This window comes from Diceros bicornis, chromosome 3, assembly GCF_020826845.1.
Source record: "Diceros bicornis minor isolate mBicDic1 chromosome 3, mDicBic1.mat.cur, whole genome shotgun sequence".
Lineage (NCBI taxonomy): Eukaryota > Metazoa > Chordata > Mammalia > Perissodactyla > Rhinocerotidae > Diceros > Diceros bicornis.
Genome location: NC_080742.1, coordinates 76700032 through 76720463, shown reverse-complemented (window position 1 = coordinate 76720463; position 20432 = coordinate 76700032). Strand labels below are relative to the sequence as shown.

The window sequence follows — 20432 nt, the reverse complement described above, 5'->3', positions numbered from 1 at the left end:
CTACAGCCCACTGGCCAAATCCGCCCTACCCGCCTGTTTCTGTACAACCCATGAGTTAAAAATGATTTTTACATTTTTAAATGGTTGAAAAAAAAAATCAAAAGAAGGATATTATGTAATACATGAAAAAGAGTATGAAATTCAAATTTCAGGATCCATAAATAAAGTTTTACTGTAACACAGCCAAGCTTATTCGTTTACTTAATTGTCTAGGGCTGCTTTCGCACTGGAACGGCACAGTTGAGTAGTTGCAACAGAAACCTATGGCCTGCAAAACCTCAAATATTTACTACCTGGCCCTTTACAGGGTCAGTTTGCAAACCCCTGATGTTAAACACGACAAGAGAGTGAGAGGAAAACTAGTTTTATGGTAGTCTAAATAGCAAGTGCACAGCAAAAAATAAACTCCGGACTACCAGTTCAAGTTATACAAACTGCTCATTTTTATAATCAGAGAAGAACAGTGGTATACAGCAGTAAGAATTTAGTTTTCAGGATCACATCACTATCAGTGGCGACCTCTGAAAGTTACTTAATTGGCTCTATTAGCCTCAGTTTCCTCATCTATAAAGTAAATATATAAGAATATCCATGAGAGTTGTTACGAAACTTAAAAGAGAATAAGGCACTTAGCATTGAGGCTGGCCTGAAGACTCCATAAATAATAGCCAATATTGTTGTTATAAGAAATGGCTCAAAGTGTGGTCTGAATTAAAGACTGGAAGAGTATGTACAACAGAAAAAAATGGACATTTCCTCTGGAGGCATAAAAGTAAATATCAAAGCCATGGAAATTTTCCCACCACTGAATTCAGTCAGAAAGAATTAGATAAATATTCTATAATCTAGTTTCTTTACTTTATCACCTAAGATACTCTCTAGGAAAGTGGATTTAAGTGCTTATGTCAGAATCTCTGGCCTCAGAAGTTACGGTAAGGAAGTGTCATATCTTAAGTCTGTACTGAACTTCATACTTGACAAAGTGTCTTGGCAATCATAGCCTCAGGCAACCACGAAACCGGAAATGAGGTAAGTCTTGAGCCTGCACACAAACGCAAGTGAAAACCATTCCAAATATTGTGACATTCCCTCATCTTATGAGGGTAATACCACTACGATCTTCTCTGCTTGTTATGATGAAGGGAGATGCCCCACAGTACCTGACACCTAGTAGGTACTCAAGAAATGCTAACAGCACATTGGTCTCTCTTCCCCTCCCTCCCTACTCTCGGCCCTCTTCATCCTCACAACATTCTGAGGAAGCAGGGCAGGCACTGTTACCCTCATTTTACAGCCGAGGAAACTGTGGCACAGTTAGATGATGGCATCAGGGCTAGAACACAGGTTTTCCCAGTGCACTTTCTATAAACTCCAAATACTAAATATATGATATGAAAACCAAGAGTCAAAAAATTGGTGACTTCCATAAAAGAACACCACAGCTGTAACTTAGCCCCTGCACAAATAAAGCCTCCCCACGAAAGAACTGACTCAGTCTCCTGGAAGCCAGTACCAGGACTGTCCCCAGGATGATGGTCTTCTGCAGAGCCAAGTCCTCACTACTCAACACTGAGCTCTGCTGTGTCAAGGACCTGGAGATCAAGACAGTTACTCAGAAATAAGAGAACTCTGAAAAACTGTATGACAGGCAAATGTGAAGTGTCATTTCAGAGAAATCCATTCCAGATGTCAAAAGAAAATTTCAGAGTGAGCAGAGTTACATGTGAAAATTACCAAAGGAAGAACAAAAAATTAATTGACTCCAGAACATCTAAAAGATCGTCTCTAAAGATTATCACCACAGGACTTTGACCCCTCTACCAAATGGTTAGGGTCCAGTACTCAGACTCTTAAATGTAAAGGAGAATTACTGCAGAGATGAGAGCTTTCCATTGGAGGTTTCACTGTTTAAGTTTTAAATGGCCCCCAGGGGTAGTCCCAAAGTGTTCCTAAGCACAAAGAAAGCTGCTGTGATGTGCCTCACAGAGAAAATATGTGTTAGGTAAGTCTCATTCAGTCATGAGTTTTGGTGCTGTTGATCACAAGTTCAATGTTAATGAATCAACAATATGTACTAAATAACATGTCTTTAAATAGAAGCACACATAGAACAAGGTTATGTATCTATCACTTGATTAAAATGTGGTGACCAGAAGCTCACAGGAACCTAACCCTGTAATTCTCATAGAAGCAACGGTTCAGTATTCACTAATTCAGTGTTTGCAACTTTATAGAACATAACTACCATGAATAATGACTGTATGTAATAAATACAGAGAGGATGATACGGTAAGTGGGGACTCCGGGTAAAGGGAACAAAGGAGTTATCTGTAACATTTTTGCAACTTTTCTGTAAGTTTGAAATTATTTCAAAATTAAGTTAAAAACTTTAAGGCGCTAAACTTAAACATACTACATACAGGCTGCTTTAGAGTCTCAATGACAATACAAACAAACCATGAGAACTAGATCTCATTGGCAATTTTCAAAATTTGTTTCTCCCCATCACACCCTTCCTCTCCCTCCTTAAGTGCACACAACTAACAAAATGAATGTCAAACTATTAGTGTGTTGAAAGGACCGTATCTTTTGACGTGATCCATTCACTGCTTTATGTTCTCCTTCCAAGTGAAATAAAATGCTGGATGCTTTCAAATTATAGAATTCAAACCTTCTCTGAGCAAACAGTTCAAAAAGGCTATCGCCTCCAAAAAGGACCCCCACCCGATAAACCGGCTTAGGAAGGAAGAGGGGATCTCCCTAAAACTTCCTTCCTATACTACTTCTCTGGTGTGGATTTTTAAAATTTAGATATGTGATCTAATTAGGTTTTATATTCAGAAAAGCCAGAAACTCCTTAATGTCTCAAAAGTTTTGAGAAACCACTGATTGAAAACATTTTATAAGAGGCAAGAGTATCATACATATTTTTGGTTTAAGCAAAACCTTGTCATCTTGGTTTTAATCTCTTTACCCCTGGAAGATGGCTTTATTATCAAAAAGGGATCAAGTTATCAAAAACAATGCCTGAGTCCCCCACTCTAATCTAGAAGCAAAGAGAAAGATGTTTTGGGAAATCCCAAGAGAAATTCTCTATATTAATTTCCAAGACACTGGATCTTGAGTTTAGGATTTTATTTTCTTTTGTCCTTACCAAACCCTAAGACTTCTTCCTCTGGTCCCCCCCCGACCTTTGACCTTCTCTACAATGCAGGCTGTCTCAATCCAAATGCAAGGGCAGTAGAGTACAGCAGTTGCCCTTATCTGAGGTTTCTGTTATCCAAGGTCAACCGCAGTCCAAAAATATTAAATGGAAAATTAAAGAAATAAACAATTCATAAGTTTTAAATTGTGCACCATTCTGACCAACATGACAAAATCTCGAGCCATCCCGCTCCATCCCACCCAGGACATGAAATCATCCCTTTGTCCAGCAGACCAAGCTGCATCCACTACTCACCCGTCAGTTAGTCACTTAGTAGCTGTCTCAGTTAACACATCAACTGTCGCCTGTGTTCCAAGTCACCCTTATTTTACTCAATGGCCCCAAAGCACAAGAGTAGTGATGCTGGCAATTCAGACATGCCAATGAGAAGCTATAAAGTGATTCCTTTAAGTGAAAAGGTTAAAGTTCTCAATAAGGAAGAAAAATATCCTATGCTGAGGTTGCTAAGATCTATGGTAACTTTTATTACAGTATACTGTTATAATTGTTCTATTTTATTATTAGTTATTGTTGTTAATGTCTTACTTTGCCTAATTTATAAATTAAACTTTATCAAAGGTATGTAGGTATGTATAGGAAAAAACAGTATACATAGGGTTCAGAACTATCTGCAGTTTCAGGCATCCACTGGGGGTCCTGGACCGTATCCTCCATGGATAAGGGGAGACTACTGTGGTATTTTCAGCCAACACATGGAGGGGACAGGCAGAGTAAGAGTTTGAAAGTACTGACCAGTTACATCACTGCAGCCACCATGGCTACAGACTGGGAGGAAAAATCACCCAGGTGAATCCCATCATCTTTCAACTGAAACAAAAGAATAAAAAAGGGAGAAGTAAGGAGAAAGACACACAGAGAGCCTGTGAAGGAAATTACAGACCAGCAATCAGCTGAGAGCTTGTTAGAAATACAGACTCTCAGACCCAACCTGGACCTACTGAATCAGAATCCTCATTTTAACAAGATCCTCAGGTGACAGGTATACATAATAAAGTTATTAATTCCCCACCTCTTTACTCACCACTCTATCTGCCTGGCTCAGACACGTATGTTCTCCAGCAAATTCAGCTTAAACTGTTTCTTCAAAGGAGCCTTCCCAATCCCCAGACAAGGTCAGATCGCCTGGCTAAATACACCCTCTGACGATTCCCCACTTCTTGCCAAGGAATTCATCACAACATTAAATTGTATAATTAATTGTTTAGTATCAGTTTTCCTCTCGATGCTGCAAGGTCTGTAAGGGCAAGGACCATGTCCATCTTATTCACCATGGTAGCCCCAGAGCCCAGAACAAGACCAGAGACAAAGTAAACATTCAATAAGTATTTTTGAATAAAGGAATGGCCCTACTGTGTATCAAGCACGGTGCTGGACTCTGGAGACAGGGGACAGAAACAATTAAGACACATCCTTGTCCTTAAGCAGCTCACAGCTTGGTGGATTTTTGCTGAAGCTAACAGGAGCCAAGCTCTTCAGAGCATGTGCTGCATTCACAGCTGCTTTTCCTATTTCTCTGCCAAATGACAACAGGTAGCCCAAATGTTCTCCAAGGCCTTCCCCCCATTGGCAGGACCCATAGGCAAGCACGTCCTCACCCAGTCCTTCCCTCATCTAGGATTCTCCGTTCCCAGACTTCAATACCTTGTCCAGCCTCCTTCTCCCTCTGCCCTCTCTAATGCAACTCCAACTGTCTTCAGCATCATTTCATTCTCCCCTAGGAAGTTCATGTTATTTCTGGGAACATCTTCTTCAGGCTGCTTCTCTCATCAGTCCTCTTATTACCAGATGTCGAATTTCCCTTGTTACCGCCTTCAAGAATGTCTTACCTAACTCATTTCAATTGATTATTTCCTGTGAGCTGTCAAGTCGACTATTCTCAACAGGAACCGCTCAAATCTATATTCTAGACCACACTGGAGAATCTCCCAATTAACTGTTCAATATTCAATTGTCTTCCCACTTTTCTCAGTTACTTCCTGTGTCCCCCAAAGGGATACTCTGTGTCTGAGCAAACACTATCATCTCTTCTGATTATATTCTCCATGATTCTCATGTTTATTCTTGTTTAATAGACAAGACATGCCCACATGTAGTAACTGAAGCACAGACGGGGCATAGAGGCTTACATCTCGGTAGACTTACATCCCAAAGCCGACATCCAAATACCAAGGTAACAAAAACAAACCTGAATGCCTAAACTGATAGCAATGAGAGAGTAATATTATTTCCTTTTATCTTTAGGGAAGGAGCTCACAGAGAAATATAAGCGGATAAGCAAAGAACAGACTGTGACAGGGAGGGAGATGCTCAGTGGAGAAGGCATAAGCAAGCTTAGGGCTACATCAAGCCAGGTCACAGCTGTCTCCGACAGGCTCATAATCTAACCCCCTCCCCAAACCACATCCCAGTTGGAGTACAATGTAGCCACTAAAAACATCAAATTCTACACTGGATGACTTGGATGTAAAGGTCTACTCTAAGCACCGTATGTGCACAAAGCATTAGACATCTTCTTGTGCTTGTCATGAGTAGGGTTAACAATTCCAAGGGCTGTGCCTTCTGAATATTTTCCACATCCCAATCTGTAATAGTGTTTACCAAACAATGACGGACTGGAGCCCGAGTCCAAAGATTTGGTTTGGGGACGACCAGAAATCTTAAAGCACTTTAAAAAGTCACCAATGGTTTTCTTAAACACTTCAAAATATACACTTCTAGGGTATCTGACCTCAGCCTATTTTGTAAGTTTCAAATAACTGATACAGTTTTCTTTGTTCACATACATTTTGTAGACATGCCCCCTCTGTGCTTCAGTTACTACATGTGGGCATACATGCGAGAGGAAGGTTGAAGATCTTACTTTTCTCAAACTTATGCTCTGGCATTGCATGCACAGGAGGCAAAGACAACTCTCCAAAGACATAGGTCTTCCTCTGTTAAGGAAACCTCAAAAAAAGTGTTCCTGATGGCAAAAAGACTTTTCATCCTCCCTTCAGAGGCAAATGGAGATGAAGCAGAGGTTGCCAAGGCAGAGTAGAGAAGCATGGGATTGCATTTCAGGGGCTACTCAGTTAATCAGGTCTGTATGTCCAGCCCCCACCCCCAATCCCTTAATTCTGACTCTTTCCTCCTCCTCCCCAACTCCAATGCTCAGAGGAAGAAGTACAGCCACAATTCCTGATTCAGGGAGGGGTAAAAAAGCAGCTATTACTAGCCACCATGGCTGTAGCTGCTGTCATCTCTTATTTTTCCTCCTCACAAAACTGCCATCACCTGCCCTGTGCAAAATGTACACCGTACAAAATATCAAATCATAATCCAGTGATAAAAAGGGGGTAGGAGGCCTGTATACCAGATAACAGCTAAATTAAAGTATTATCAGAGATCTTGAAATATCCTAGAGAAATAAAGATTATTGTATTTACTATTCCTTAAGTTTGCTTCCATGAAGTCATGTGCATTTTTTCTTAGAATTAACTTACAGCAAGAGGGATGCTAGGTTATTGAGCCTAATACTAAATACTACTCAGAGTGAATCATTTCTAAAGAATATCTAATATATTTATTTTGGTTTATATGCTGGATTGACTGTAGAACTTGAGGAAGTAATTCAACATCTACGCTATCCATGAAAAGCATTAATTTTCTCATTTTATTTTCCCAACTTGTTTGGAAACTTTTCCTATTTGCAATGTTGACAGTCAACTTTAGATGTCAAAGTAAAGAAGTACCAATCACAAATCTACCATAAACATTTCAGAATCCTTTATTGCTAAATTAAGGTATCATCCCACGATTCTTCTTATCATTAAAATCCTAGGGAGAGTATCATGAAGGAATAAAAACTGAAGTCCCTAATCATCTAACACAGCTGGAGATTACTGGACAAGTGGTCACTCCCTCCCCACTCTATGCTGGTGCCCCAGCCCTCCCTATCCACCATCACAATGCACAGATTTGCACACTCCTCAAGAAGTTAAACAAAGGGCTATGTGGCCACGATCTGGAACTTGCTTGTCCTACATTCACCGCAGGTACTGCCCAGAAGACTGCTCCTCCATTTCTACTAAAAACACCCATGGTACTCTACTTGCCCTATGCTAACTAACATCCAGCTCAGACATTCCCTTCACCTTTTTTGGGGGGGATGAGGCACTCTCTCCAATGAATAACAAAATAAATGAACTTCTTTAACATATAAAGCATATAAATATCAAATAAAAATTTATGGGCAGCTGTGACTCGTGGGGCATCTTTACAATTAGCCTTGTGCCATCAACCACTTTCAAAAATCAATTTTCTGAATTCTTATTCCTCAGATAATCTGACTCGCAATTTTATTATTCTCTCTACATTGGCTTTCAGTTTCTCCTGTTGACAATCAAAGAAACACAAGAGAGTGAGAGAGGTACTTTCATTAAGAGGACCCACACAGGACCTCTTAGGAATTCAACGGAAACCACTCAGTCTGGCTAGCAGCCCTACACTGCCTGGCTATTTAACAGAAAATTATTCCTCCAGAGCTAGAATCAGCGACTAACACAGGGCAGGGCAGGCTTAACCAGGAGCTGGGCCTGTGTCCCACAGAGAGCCTGCGGGAGGTCTCAGGAGATTCTAAAGCTCTCACAGGAGAGGAGTTTAACAAGATAACTGGGCTTTTAAGTAATGGAGGCAGCCTCCTGGCCTCTGGGCTGTGAAAGGGCTCACCTGCCACGAGCAATAACACCAGCAATTACCGCACATAGAATAAAAGATCTCAGCTGGATTCCAGGACCCAGGTACTCCGGAGTCTCCCTCTCCCTTACACACAAAGGGAAGGAAAAGGCAGGCACAGAAGGCACCACTTTTCATGAAGACCTGGGAGAGCCCTATTAGGTAAGCAGATAAATTTCACTTGGCATAATGATTCACTGTTTTGGGTTGTTGCCAAAAATAAAAATGCCCCTGGTATTAAAGGCTATAAAACAATGGAATTTCCCTCCTGGAACAGAATTCATTAGGCTTAAAAGTTCACTAACATCACATTAGTGCATTCCAGAGACTGGAAACAAACACTTAGAAGCCTCATTTCTTGTTCCTTTCTCTATTCCAAACTGCCAGCAACCCTCAATCACTTTAGGCAAGTTTCCTTAACCTTGCACATTGAATCCAGATTGCTCACAGGTGCTTTCAAGAACATCTGAGTATTCCCACCTGTACTTACCCATGTCTCCTGCCTTTTATCTCATCCATTTTATTCCTTTGTCTCTGCCAAGACCTGCCACTTTCACCACGTCCCCAGAAAAGATTTTGAAAATAAACTGATCTGAAAACATCACAGCTGATTTTCCCAATCCATTCATTCTCCAAGAAAACTACCAGTGTTTTAAATTCACAAGTTCTCCTTTCCACCATAAAACAAAGCTACCTGCCTCAAGTTAACACAATATTTTAATGAGACTGACAACTAAAACCTCATCAGCCCACAGCTTTACCCAGAATCAAGCACACAGCCTGGAGTCTCAAGCCTAGGCTGCCTACTCTCCATCAGCCAAGAGACCCTCCTCCTCCCAAGCCATCCTAGTAACTAGACTTACAAAACCATCTACCTTTTGTTCATATTGGTCTCAGTGAACTGTGCACCCCACTCTCTCTCCCAGATTTGACTGTTCTTATTAAACCCACTAAACACACATTTTATCAGTCAAACCAGGACACTGGGAGAGTGAAAAAGGAGTGTTACCGAGAATTATGCCAAGACAACAGGTGTGAACCACAACAGCCCTGTCCTTACAAAGGTGTCGAGGCCAGGTAAGGGGCTGTTCCCCGCAAAGAAACAATTTATGCTGGTTCTACACATCGTCCTTCCCTGGGAGACTGTCGGTTTGGGGAGTTGGCAAAGAGGACAAGAAAACCTCCAAACAAATTTGGATTACCACAACCCTCTGGAGGCAAAGAAAATAGAAAATGTTTTACATTGTAGTGAAAACTCTATTCTAAATATATCAACTTCAAGTTTTGATAAGTGCTGTTTTTTTTGGTGGGGGGCAGTGATAAGCATATTGGAGGAGGGAGATGAAATGCAGGCCCATCCTAAAGTACTAGAAGCTAGAGGTTGCTGGGGGGGAACACAACTTTGCCTGTTGTATTTTTGCCTAACTAACCACGGCTGTGCCCCTGAATAACTAGCACTCCCACACACAACTGCATTTTTCCACACATTACCTAAATTTGTTTAATCTTTCCTCACAGTTCAGTGGATGATACCTCTGAAGCTCAGAAGAGCTACACACTCGCCAGTACACACATTTCTGTTGTGCCAGGGGTTCTCAGACTTTTAAATTTCACAGACTAGTAAAGTTTCTCCCACCCTAAAAATTTAGGGACTGACATGTTATCCCCTTTTCATTTCTGCCAAGGACATTAAAGAAAACAAATGCCAGCACATTATTTATAAAATAAAGGATATTTTAGCAAAAAAAAGTAGAAAAAATATAATCTCAAAACTAAAGCCAGTCTTTTAAATTGAACAATTTTAACACTACAAAACTTACCAGATGTCTTTATTCCTCTCATTTTGTCTCAGTTCCATTTTCATCCCTATCTAACTTGGGGCTGGATGTGGAAACTGCTGGACGACTAATAACAGCTAACGGTTACTGAACACGCACGTGCCAGACACTGTGCGGAGCGTTTTACACGCGTTCTCTCATTTAATCAGCAACAACCTCATGAGCTGAGTACTATTCTTGTGCCCGTTTGCAGGCAAAGCAGGAACTTGAAGGGGTAAAATTTCTTGCCCAAGGTTGTATGGCTAGTCATCAGTGAAGACAATGATCTGAACCACAGCCACCAGAGAAAATCAGTTCAATTCTTTTTCAAGACAAGTTATGCCTGTTTCCCAAAGTGTGGGCTTGTTTAAAAAAAAATTGCTTTAGATGGTATACGAACCCTGTATGTGCCAGCATTTGATATTTACACATACATAAGAACTGTCCCTTTTTAAATACTCTTTCAATCCTGTCTATTAAATGAAGAAGAAAAGTTTCTGTTTCGTGGCAGGAAGCCTTTAGCACCTTTCCACCACTTGTTCAACTTCCTTCAGAGAGTCCTCTGCAAAACACAGTACCTAGCTAGAATTTAATAAGGTTTTGTTTTCATTGTGGGTTTTTTTAAGGTACTTTCTAGTGACAGCAAGTAATACTGGTTTTCCATTTTTACTAGTGAAATTAAGTTTCCTTTTAAAATAAAATTTCAATTTAAAAAATAGCTGATTGTCCAAAATATTTTCAAACTAAATAAAAGTAGAGTTAGTGTTCTGACACACTAACTAAAACCATGGTTGGGATACACACATCTGAAGCCCAAGGAACTTTAGGTAAACCATTACCAGGGCTGGGATCAGCCCTTGATTGAAAGGCTGCAAACCTGACTCTCCTGGTTTGGTCTCTCCAAATAACTCTAAAAATGGCAGGGTTTCCCCATGCAGGACATGGGCATGCTTACCACCACCCCCTGCCCCACTCCCTGCTCCATCTTCTTATCCAACAAGAACAAGAAAAAAGAGGAGGAGCTATGTGCCAGCCTGTAGGAAAAAAGTCACACCTCTCACATGACCTTGCCTCTCACCTCCTCATGTCACCTGTAGTTAGGTAGTTGCATACTCCCTTAGTCATGAAGCTCGCTAGAACCCAGGGAAAGCAGATGAGGCTAAAGCTCAAAGAGTCCACTCTCTGTTAAATACTAGACCTTAAAATACCTGGGGGTCTTCGAGCAATTAAAAGTAGTGATTTAATGATCCCCAGGTATTGGGCCTGCCTGCCACTGAAGAGACAAAGTGGTTTTCAAGGATACTCTGATTGGGGAAATAAGACCATCAAACACGAAATGATTAATGAGGAATGAGATTTAAGCTGTATTTTGCCCTAAATTTTATCTATGATAATACCTGTAACAAATAAACAAGTGAAATATAAGTAAAGCCCCCTACAACCACCAAAAATGTTAAGTGATCTTAAAAGGTACCAGCAACTGCACTTCTAGGAATCTATCTTATGGAAATACTAACACAAGAACACAAAGATGTATAAAAGAATGTTCGGTGTAGCAGTGTATAGAATCATGAAAAACCAAAACATGTATCAACAGGAAAAAATGGATAAGTAAATACACCCAAACTATGGAATATTCCTCAACCATTGAAGAATGAGGTAGCTCTATACTTAAGACATAGAAAGACAGTCATGACAATTAATTAAAAAAAGTGTTGCAGGACACACATATTATGACCTCATTTCTGTTTCTTAAAAAAAAAAAAAAAGAGGGAGGGTGCATATACCTGCATGAAAAAAGTCTGGAAGCACATTTACTTAGGGGAACGAGAATGAATGGTAGAAAACAGAGGGAGAGAGATTTTTGTATTTAACTTTACATACTTCTATACTGTTTGAAGTATTGTAAGCAAGAATTAAGTCCAAAATTTAAATATCAATAATTATTAAATTACTAATACTGGATGGCATTCACCTGAGCATTCTGAAGGACTTCAGGGATGAACCAGAAAACTGTTGGCCAAAATGAGGGAAGGTCACCAAGGTAACTGTAAATGTGACCCTTAATCAAAAGGACTTCAAAGACTTGAGCATTACCAGAAAAATTTTATTTCCACGTTAGACAAGCTAGTGGAATAAAAAGTAAAGACTAGGACCACCAAAGAGGTCATTTTGGGTTTTACTGTTGTCGTCGCTAAGAACGGGGCTTATAAACAAGAAACTAGACAGAGACAGACAAACCAAAAGGCCCAAATGTGTGGCTCCTAAGGATTACAAGAGCAGAAAGTAAGGAGCATAGAATCTTCATGTTTGCAGATGACACTAAAGACTTCCATAGTAATAATGTGCCAAGTTATTGGTGCCAAATTATAGTAAAATCTTGGGAATCTATGCAAATAGAAGAAAAAGTGGCAGATGAGTGTTAAAATGAGCATATGGCCTAAATCAGGCATATAAAACAACTTCTCAGCTGTCATTTATGACCCAGGAATAGGATCTCAGAGTCACCGTAAATGGACCCCTAAGAATGTCAGCCTAATACTGAGCTACAGATTAAAAGCAATGCAAAGGGTCCTGGGAGCCAGGAAAACAAGTGCTAAAAAGAGAAACAGAGAAAAACCACTATCCTCTCCTCATATGAAATTCTGATGCACCTGCCCCAATAAACATATACTTCTTTTGTCATTTGTGTCCTGCCCCTTCAACTACATACAGTACAGGAGTTAAATAAGATCGGTGGGTCTCAAACGTCAGCCCCTGGATCAATCCTAAACTGACTCTTTCAGAATCACCTAGGAGTGGCTTTTTTTTAAAATACAGATTGCGGGGACACAAAGAGAGATTCTAATTCAGTGCCTCTGGAAGGCCTCCTAGGTGGTCGTTATGCAAGGACCTGTTTAGGAAATCACTGGGCTCCTTCTCTCTCTCTAAATCTACTCCCAGAGAGGATTTAAGAAAGCTTACAATAAAAAATAAACTCAAAAGAAAAGAAACCATGTGAGGAACTACCAAGAACAGATTAAGATGATTCCTATACTTATACATTAAATGGAAGTGGAAAAGATCTGCAAAGACAATTGTAATGACCTAAAGGAAGAAGTTCTGGCCTCCAAGCATAAAAAGCAGAGCTCAGGACCCTATCAAGCCCCAGAGTCCCATCAGACTTTCCCAGTCAAGAGCAGGGCCAGAATAAACTCTACCCACGAGCTACAGGTTCCCAGAGTGCCCTCCTCATCCCCATCCTTCTCAAGTCAGGAACTGCTGCCCCAGGAGAATATCAGGGCGTTCAGAAGTAGAGGTGAGACTGTGTAAATAAAATCCACTGGTACCATGTTCCTCTGGGTCCCAAGCAATCACTCCTACTGGTCTATCCTCATACCACTACTCAAGCCAGGAGTCTCCCTGGCTCACTTCCATCTACCCTCCACCCACTCCACTGTCCGATCACTTAGTCTAATTCAAATTCTAACTCTCTGGTCTTTCACACTAGAAAACCATATTTCAACTAATCCACCTTCTCAAAAACAAACAAACAAACAAAAGAAGCAATGGGAACAGAAAACATGTTTCACGCAGGATAAGCAGCAAATCAAAGTGAAGCCTACCACAAGGCATGAGATTTCTCAGCTTTGATTTATACCTAAAAGACATGTAATATAGGGTTTCTTATAAAATCGCAGCCTTCTGGGACTGCAAGGAGCACAGAGACGATGAGTCCGCTTCATTTAAGAGAAAAAGAAAGAGTCTGAGAGGTGGAATATCTTACCCCACATCACCCAGATGGAGAATAGCCACATCTGGGCTAGAATCTGTATCCCCTGAATCCTAGGCCAATGATCTCTCTTCCCTGCCAGGTTGTTTCCCAGGGACAATGTTAATAAATTAGATTTATTAACTTTAAGCACAGATTCCCCAAATCTCCTCAATTCCTCCTATTACACATAAGGTTAGTATTACAAGACCATCCCAAGAAGACTACTTGCCACATATAGAAAACTTAAAGCACCTCAAAATGTGTTAAGACATAAAGAGAGGAGATGGTGCCTTAAGTCACTTGTCATAAGCACATAATGGAGAAAATGTGCCAAGCCCTGTTTATATCGTAGATTGAACATCTCAAAAATGACATCTGAAGATGTCATCTAAATTTTCATTAGGTTTATTTTCCCCATAAGTTGCTTAACTTTCTAATTTTTAAAAAATGCCAACTGAAACCTCTGTTCTTATTTTTCCTAAACATTAGAGCTAAGTGAGAATAACATTAATTTATCATATTGAGTCTCGCTGAAAATAAGTGAAGTCTCACAACACTCCATCTGCATCAAATGTTCACAACCTGTGATTCTGCATCAATTTCTGCTGTAAAAGCAAAAAGCATATGTCAGTCTCCCAAGAGAGCAAGTAGCAACAGAAACTGGGTGTGTACCCATCTCTCAACAAGAAATAAGAGGAAAAGCTACATAAGCCCAGTAAGAGTTGAATCCCTTTACTTCATCCCTTGTCCCTGATGAGGCAAAGAATTTCCTACAATACTTAGCTATGCTATTCCTTGGAGATATAAAATGAAATAAATCCAAAGACCAGATTCCCAAGGATTTCTACTATACCCCCTGCTAGAACCACGCCTCTCAGCTGGATAGGTAGCCCATGCTGATAAGTGAGGGCACAACAGGCCTTAGAACCTTCTTACCTGGATTCAAAAACCTGGCTTACAAATGGAAACTAAAATTTTCACTTATTTCCCAAATTTCACTCTCCAAGTAAACTGGGGCAGAGACTCACCAAATCATTTGCTCACTTATTACCAGCACTGACCACCACCTGGCCTCAGGAGTCTCCACTCATATTAATAAGCCACCCTGCACACGAGCCAGTTCCTTCCCGACCACCAGTTGGAGCTCTGAAGCATGCTACTTTGCTTCTCACCATCACTGTTGCCTAAGGCTTACTAGGTTAAACGTGTTGCCAAAGGCCAGAGCAGCAGTAAATTCCATGAATCGATAAAATGCTAACAGAAGTATAAACAATGACAAGTTCTAGATGCTATTTAACTCTCACTGAGCCTGCTCTTGGCATTTATCTTTTCATCCTGGTCCCCTCCAGGGAAAGGTGGTTCCCTAAACAGGATTGGCTGATAGGAAGTCAAAAAACCTTAAGTTTTAGCACTGTAAGAAACATGAATATGACCAAGAGAAGTATTTTTTTATCAGTCTCCCATTGTTTACATTTATTCAGTGGACTTAATGTCAGCTATTGACCTACAGGGCACCAGAACAATGACCACCTCCACTGCCTTTCATCACCCTAAAACATATATTAATAGTTCGGGTTAAACCCACACCATTTATATGGAACACTGAACTTGAAGAAATTGAAGAGCTACTATAAAAACACTCAAGATAATCATCAGTGAAGACCTTAGGGCTCTGCACTTGCTGTTCCCTCTGCCGGGAACACAATGCCCCTATGGTTTGTTCTTTGATATCCATGGGATCTCAGAACAAATACTGAGAGAAGCCTTTCCTAAACACTCTATCTAAAGAAGCCACTCCTTCCCCTATTCCCAACCACTCTGTCTCACGCCCCTACCTGAAATCACTATCTTATATTGTCATGCTTGTTTCTTGTTGACTTGTTTATTGTCTGTCTGCTCCATGAATCATAAGGGCAAGAATCTGATCTACTTTTACCACTGTTCCTCCAATACCCAGACAAAGCTTAACAGAGCAGATGATCAATACAATTTGTTAAGAAAGGAAGGAAATATGGTCGCCTACCATTCTATATCATTAGTTAGTACATGGCAGCAGCCCCTGTTAGCATGACTAGAGCCAGATGGATGCTTCCTTTTCACACAGAAAAAATGACAGAAAGCCTTGAAGCCATAGTAAAAACTTAGTGCTCCTTTACTTACAATCTTGATTGAAAGCTACCATGCTCACCTACTGGAAAGTGGGCAATTTTAAGACTAGAGGAAAAAGTCTTCCATCCTATTCTTCCTACTTTTTTGCAAATGACCCTACTAAAATATTGTTATTCAGCTACCTTGTCCCTTTGAGTATAGAATAAGAGTATTTTAAGTAGCTTAGGAAAGGTGTCTTTTTCTTTCACAGTCTGCGTGAGCTAAGTGCACGTAGGAAGGAGCAGATCAACAGACTACTACTTTGTCCCCACTACACTCTGGAAAGGCACATACTTCTTAGTTCAGAAACCTAAGAAACACTTAGCTATAATGATCTAAATTACAGGTAGCATTTCCCACAAGCTGAACACTGGAGAAAGTTCCACTAAGCTACTCACCAGGAAGTCTACATCCAACTTCACAACAATTCCTGTCAAAGGAGGAAATTATGGCCGTCTCTTCCTTTAGGTGCCCCTCCGCCTTAGTCAGCTAGTGAGACTCATGGTTCTGAGCATAAAACCAAAGACTGGCAGAGGGATTCCTTTCCCCTTAAGGCAATTAAATGGGGTGAGGTGAAATGGAAACTAGGATTTGGCTTTGTCCTCCCTTTGGCCTTCCCCACCATGAGCAGGATAAAATATGCTGCTTCCATGGCTGCTTGTGATAAGCACAGAAGAGTCAAGAACTGTGGCAGATTCATTCTTCTGTTGCGAAAGCAGCCCGTGTGCCCCTGCTTGAAAAGACATGCAAACATACCGAGTTAGTTAGGAAAGTTAGAGTGAAAAGACAGACGAGGGCTCTGTCCCCAAAACAGAAAGTAAATCAGGTCAGTAAGGCCAGAGGAAATAGCCATCTCTAAGGAGCTGCTAAGTGGGGTGACTGAATTTTACACTAAGTACCTCAAGACTCCTCCTAGCCTCATCTATATTAACATATGCTGACAATATTCTGTTGCAGCTAAAGAAAGTCTGGCAAATTATTCAAAGAAGCCCAGAGTTAGAATCCTTCAGGGTTTTGAGAAAATAATATCTGATTTGACAGAGACATTTTCTTTTCCAGGTTATATTTTGTCTGCCCACACACTTGCCAGTCTCATCCCAACTCAGAAAATATAAATCCACCTTCAGTTTTTCCACCATCCTCACTGCCTTTTCAGTAACAGAACAGATCCAAAACGCTTGTGTCAACTTACTGGCCACTTCCTCCTTAAACACATTCCAGAACCAACTCTGTCCCTTTGCTCCCACTCTCATTAGCAGACACAGCCTCTACCATCACCATCATTTTAAAAAACTGGTCAAATGCAAAGATTTTTTACAACTTGATTCCCAAGTTCTTTCTTCTTTAACCTAAAAAAAAAGTAACGCAGGACTTACTAGGATTGCAAGGCAGAGACCAGAAGAAACTTGCACCTTCCATGGGCCTATAACTCGTTCTCTTGCCAAAAAAGAGGAAGGGCTATTCCTCTTCACTAAAGCAAACCTCAACCATTTCAGACCATTTCAGACCTTCAGCTCAGCTTGAGTCCAGACAAATCCGGAGGGGTTAGCCAGAAAAGCATGCCTCTGGTTAGTCAGTGTTCCAGTTTCTGCCCCTCTCCCAAAAGGCAGAAAAGCAGTGACCACTGTTTTCCTATTCGTCAAACTATTTCCTTCTCACTTTCCTCTGTGATGGAGCTCCATCTTCCTGCATAGAGTTCTTAAAAGCAGTTCCTAGTACCACTGGAAACGATTACTCTCCAGGAAAATACAACTTTGCTTAGCAGAAGAGCTTCACACAGAGCAATTTGTCAGTGGTCGATTTTTCATTCCAGACAAGGCTTCCAAGCCTGACACAAATCTGCCCGCAGTTCCCCTGGCCTCCCTCCCCTAATGCCTGCCTGGAACTCACCCACCCACTCCCAGCAGTTTGGTCACAGAAAAACAGCAGTAGAGACCACTCAATCACTGAATTTTAAAAGCCTCCTCCCAGACTCAAATGTGTCTTCCACACCACACTCTTATGCACATAAACCATAAGCACTTAACGAAGTCACTTACCACAATAGCAGCTCCAAGACAAGACAAGGAGTAACATCTACTCTTTCCTCAACTCAATTACAGTCAGCTTCACTTTCCTGCAATTTTGCGGCCATGCATCACTGGCCCCACCCTCCACATTATAAAGTCATGCCCTGGAGTCAGAGGCATCACAGCGCGACGTTAAAGAGCATGTGTTTTGGCGGACAGGCCTGAGTTCAAGTCCCAGCTCTGCCTCTTATTACCAATAAAAAGTGCCTGTCCTCGGGTAAACTATTTATCCTTTCTAAACCTCAGATTACACATCTGTAAAATGTAGCCAATAATCTTACCTACTTGTTAGGTATTATAAATGAGATACTATAAACAGTATACTCAGCACAAGACCTGACCCTTAATAAACAAATGATTGTTGATATTCAGTATCCATGAGTGTAATCTCTGGGCAGGCATGGTCACCTCATAGAATCCAGATGCCCTAGAAGCCTCCAAAATTGGTAGAAAAAAAATATGTTCAGCCTCATTCCACTCCCACCCCACAAATGAGAGGAGCCTTGAAGAAAAATTCAAGCCTTAGTGAACGAAAAAACTCAAAAAGACCCACTCAGTGTTGCCAACCCCACCACCAGATCACCAAGTGATGCTTTGTTCCTATGGTAAATGCAAAGATCACTGCAAATGAAAAAACGAATGAAAGAGGAGCCACTTCAGGAAAATCCTCTCATAGGTCAGGTCAATATTTCAAAGAGGGGAAAATATGTGGATCTTGGAAATTCTCTTCTCATTCAGATTCTGATAAATTCTGATGCTCCATTTACGTATAAATAAAGGTGGAAAGCAATACCGAAAACCCTAAGAATCTCAGCTGGTGGCAGAATATTACCTAAGAAATAAATACGTGAGAATTAGGGGAGACAAAAATCTTGAAATCTAATTTACACGCACACAAGCTGAAGAACATTTTAATCCTGTGGAAGACAATGAGCCAAGAAAACAGACGCTTTTTAAACTTCTTACAACTGCAAAAAAAGTGGAGCTTTGGGAGAGTGTCATAAAGGATATTTGCTGTTCCAGATGGAAAAGTCAGAATTGCAGTCTGAAACGAAATCTAGAAGTCTGTGGTCATCAAAACCAGAAAATCTGGTAACAACCAAGAAATGTCAGGTTCCAAGATTTGGGAGGGTTGTGGGGAGGACAACAGACAGGACAAGTGACAAAGGGAGTGTATACTACAAAATTATCATGGAGCTGGGGATAAATTTATTTAAATGAACTTTGGAGTTTTAAATTAAAAATGTAAGAATGTAGGGAGTGAGGGGATATACAATCAGGCAGAATCTATAGTGTTAGAGCTGTGCACTGAGAATCAGAACACTTGAGCTCTGGTTCTGGCTCCAACCCAAACTACCATGTGACCTTAGGCGAGTCACTCGCTCTCTTCAAACCAGTCTCCTTATCTGTAACGGGCGGGGGAACAATAATGATCGCTAAGATTCCTACCCGCCTAACATTTTAAGGGTCAAAAGGAGGGGGAGCACACATATCAGGAGCCCTCAGGACTACAGACGTGAGACAAGAGGTAGAAGAAAAACAACGGGAAGTGAGGGCCAGCGAGTGAGAAAACTTGGAGTAAGTAACTGAGCGTCGCTGGAAACAGAAAAGCTTCAAGATGGCCAAGTACTCCTTGAGTTTTAGGGAAGACCGGATGTCAGGATCTCAAAAAACTGCAAACTGCTCAGCAGATGTCAAAATGGACAGAAGGACAGGGGGATGGGAGGACAGATATCAATGAACGATCTCCGTTAATCAATCAGTAATCGATCTGTCCTGGTAAACAGCCAGGAGATCTGAATGCCGAGACCATGGAAATCACTGTGACCCCTGATGCCAGGGTGTCCGGGAGGCAAAGTACCAAGGGGAGTCCGCGCCGGGTTCCGTCTAGCGAAGGGATTCCGAGAACGGGTGAAAAGTGAGGGAGGGGGCAGAGAAAAGGGGATCTGGGAGACCAAGCAGGCTGGCGGGAAGGGAAGAGGAGCCAGCGCCAGACTCCCGCCCGGAGGCCGGCGGTGGGTCATGTTCGGGGCCCCGCTCTCACCATCTTGACGATGCCCCGCTGCACGGTGGGCACCGCGGGTCCCCCGGAGGAGCCGCCGCTCTGCGCGGAGGAGGCCATGTGTAGAGACGGGAAGGCAGCGATTAAGGCGGCGGGCCGGCTTAAAGATGTCAGTGGGGTGTCGGTGTTAGTGAGAGGCCGCCGCGGCGAGGACCGGACGACCGGCTGCAGGCGACGGACCGGACGGACGCACCGGGCGTTCACAGGAGCAGCAGCGGGACTACCAGCAAAAGAGGAGACGCGATCTCCGCCGCCGCCACACGTTCTACTCGCCGCGCAAGCGTGCCAGAACGCCACCGCCCTCCGGCCAATTAGCACCCACAGCCAGCCGGACCTCAAGCCAATAGGCACCCTGCTCTCGAAGCCCCGCCCCTTAGGCCCAAAGCGGGTGGCGAGCTCCAGGAAGCACTCAAAGAGCTGATTTGCGGTGACAGGCTAAGTATGGGGCGGGACTTCCGGGGCAGCCGTAGGAGGTAGTGTCGGGAGCTGTAGTGGGAAGGAAAGGACACGTCAGCATCTGGCTGCGGGGCGCAGGGGGCCATGGGAGCCCCGGGGGGCGGGGCCAGCCTCGCCTCTGCCCCGCCCATCGCGCCCCGCCCCGCGGGCCGCGGGGGTGCCCACGTGGACGCCCAGTTCCAGAAGA

General features: G+C 42.1%; 1 protein-coding gene across 1 annotated transcript in view; it reads right to left on the bottom strand.

Moving 5' to 3' along the window:
* Positions 1–20040, bottom strand: part of SND1 (staphylococcal nuclease and tudor domain containing 1) — a 420486-nt gene extending 400446 nt beyond the window's left edge. The window contains exon 1 of the mRNA XM_058529372.1: positions 19772–20040. Coding sequence (XP_058385355.1) covers positions 19772–19849 — 78 coding nt within the window. The 5' untranslated portion in view covers positions 19850–20040. The remainder of the gene's footprint in view (positions 1–19771) is intronic.
* Between the last annotated feature and the right edge of the window lie 392 nt (positions 20041–20432).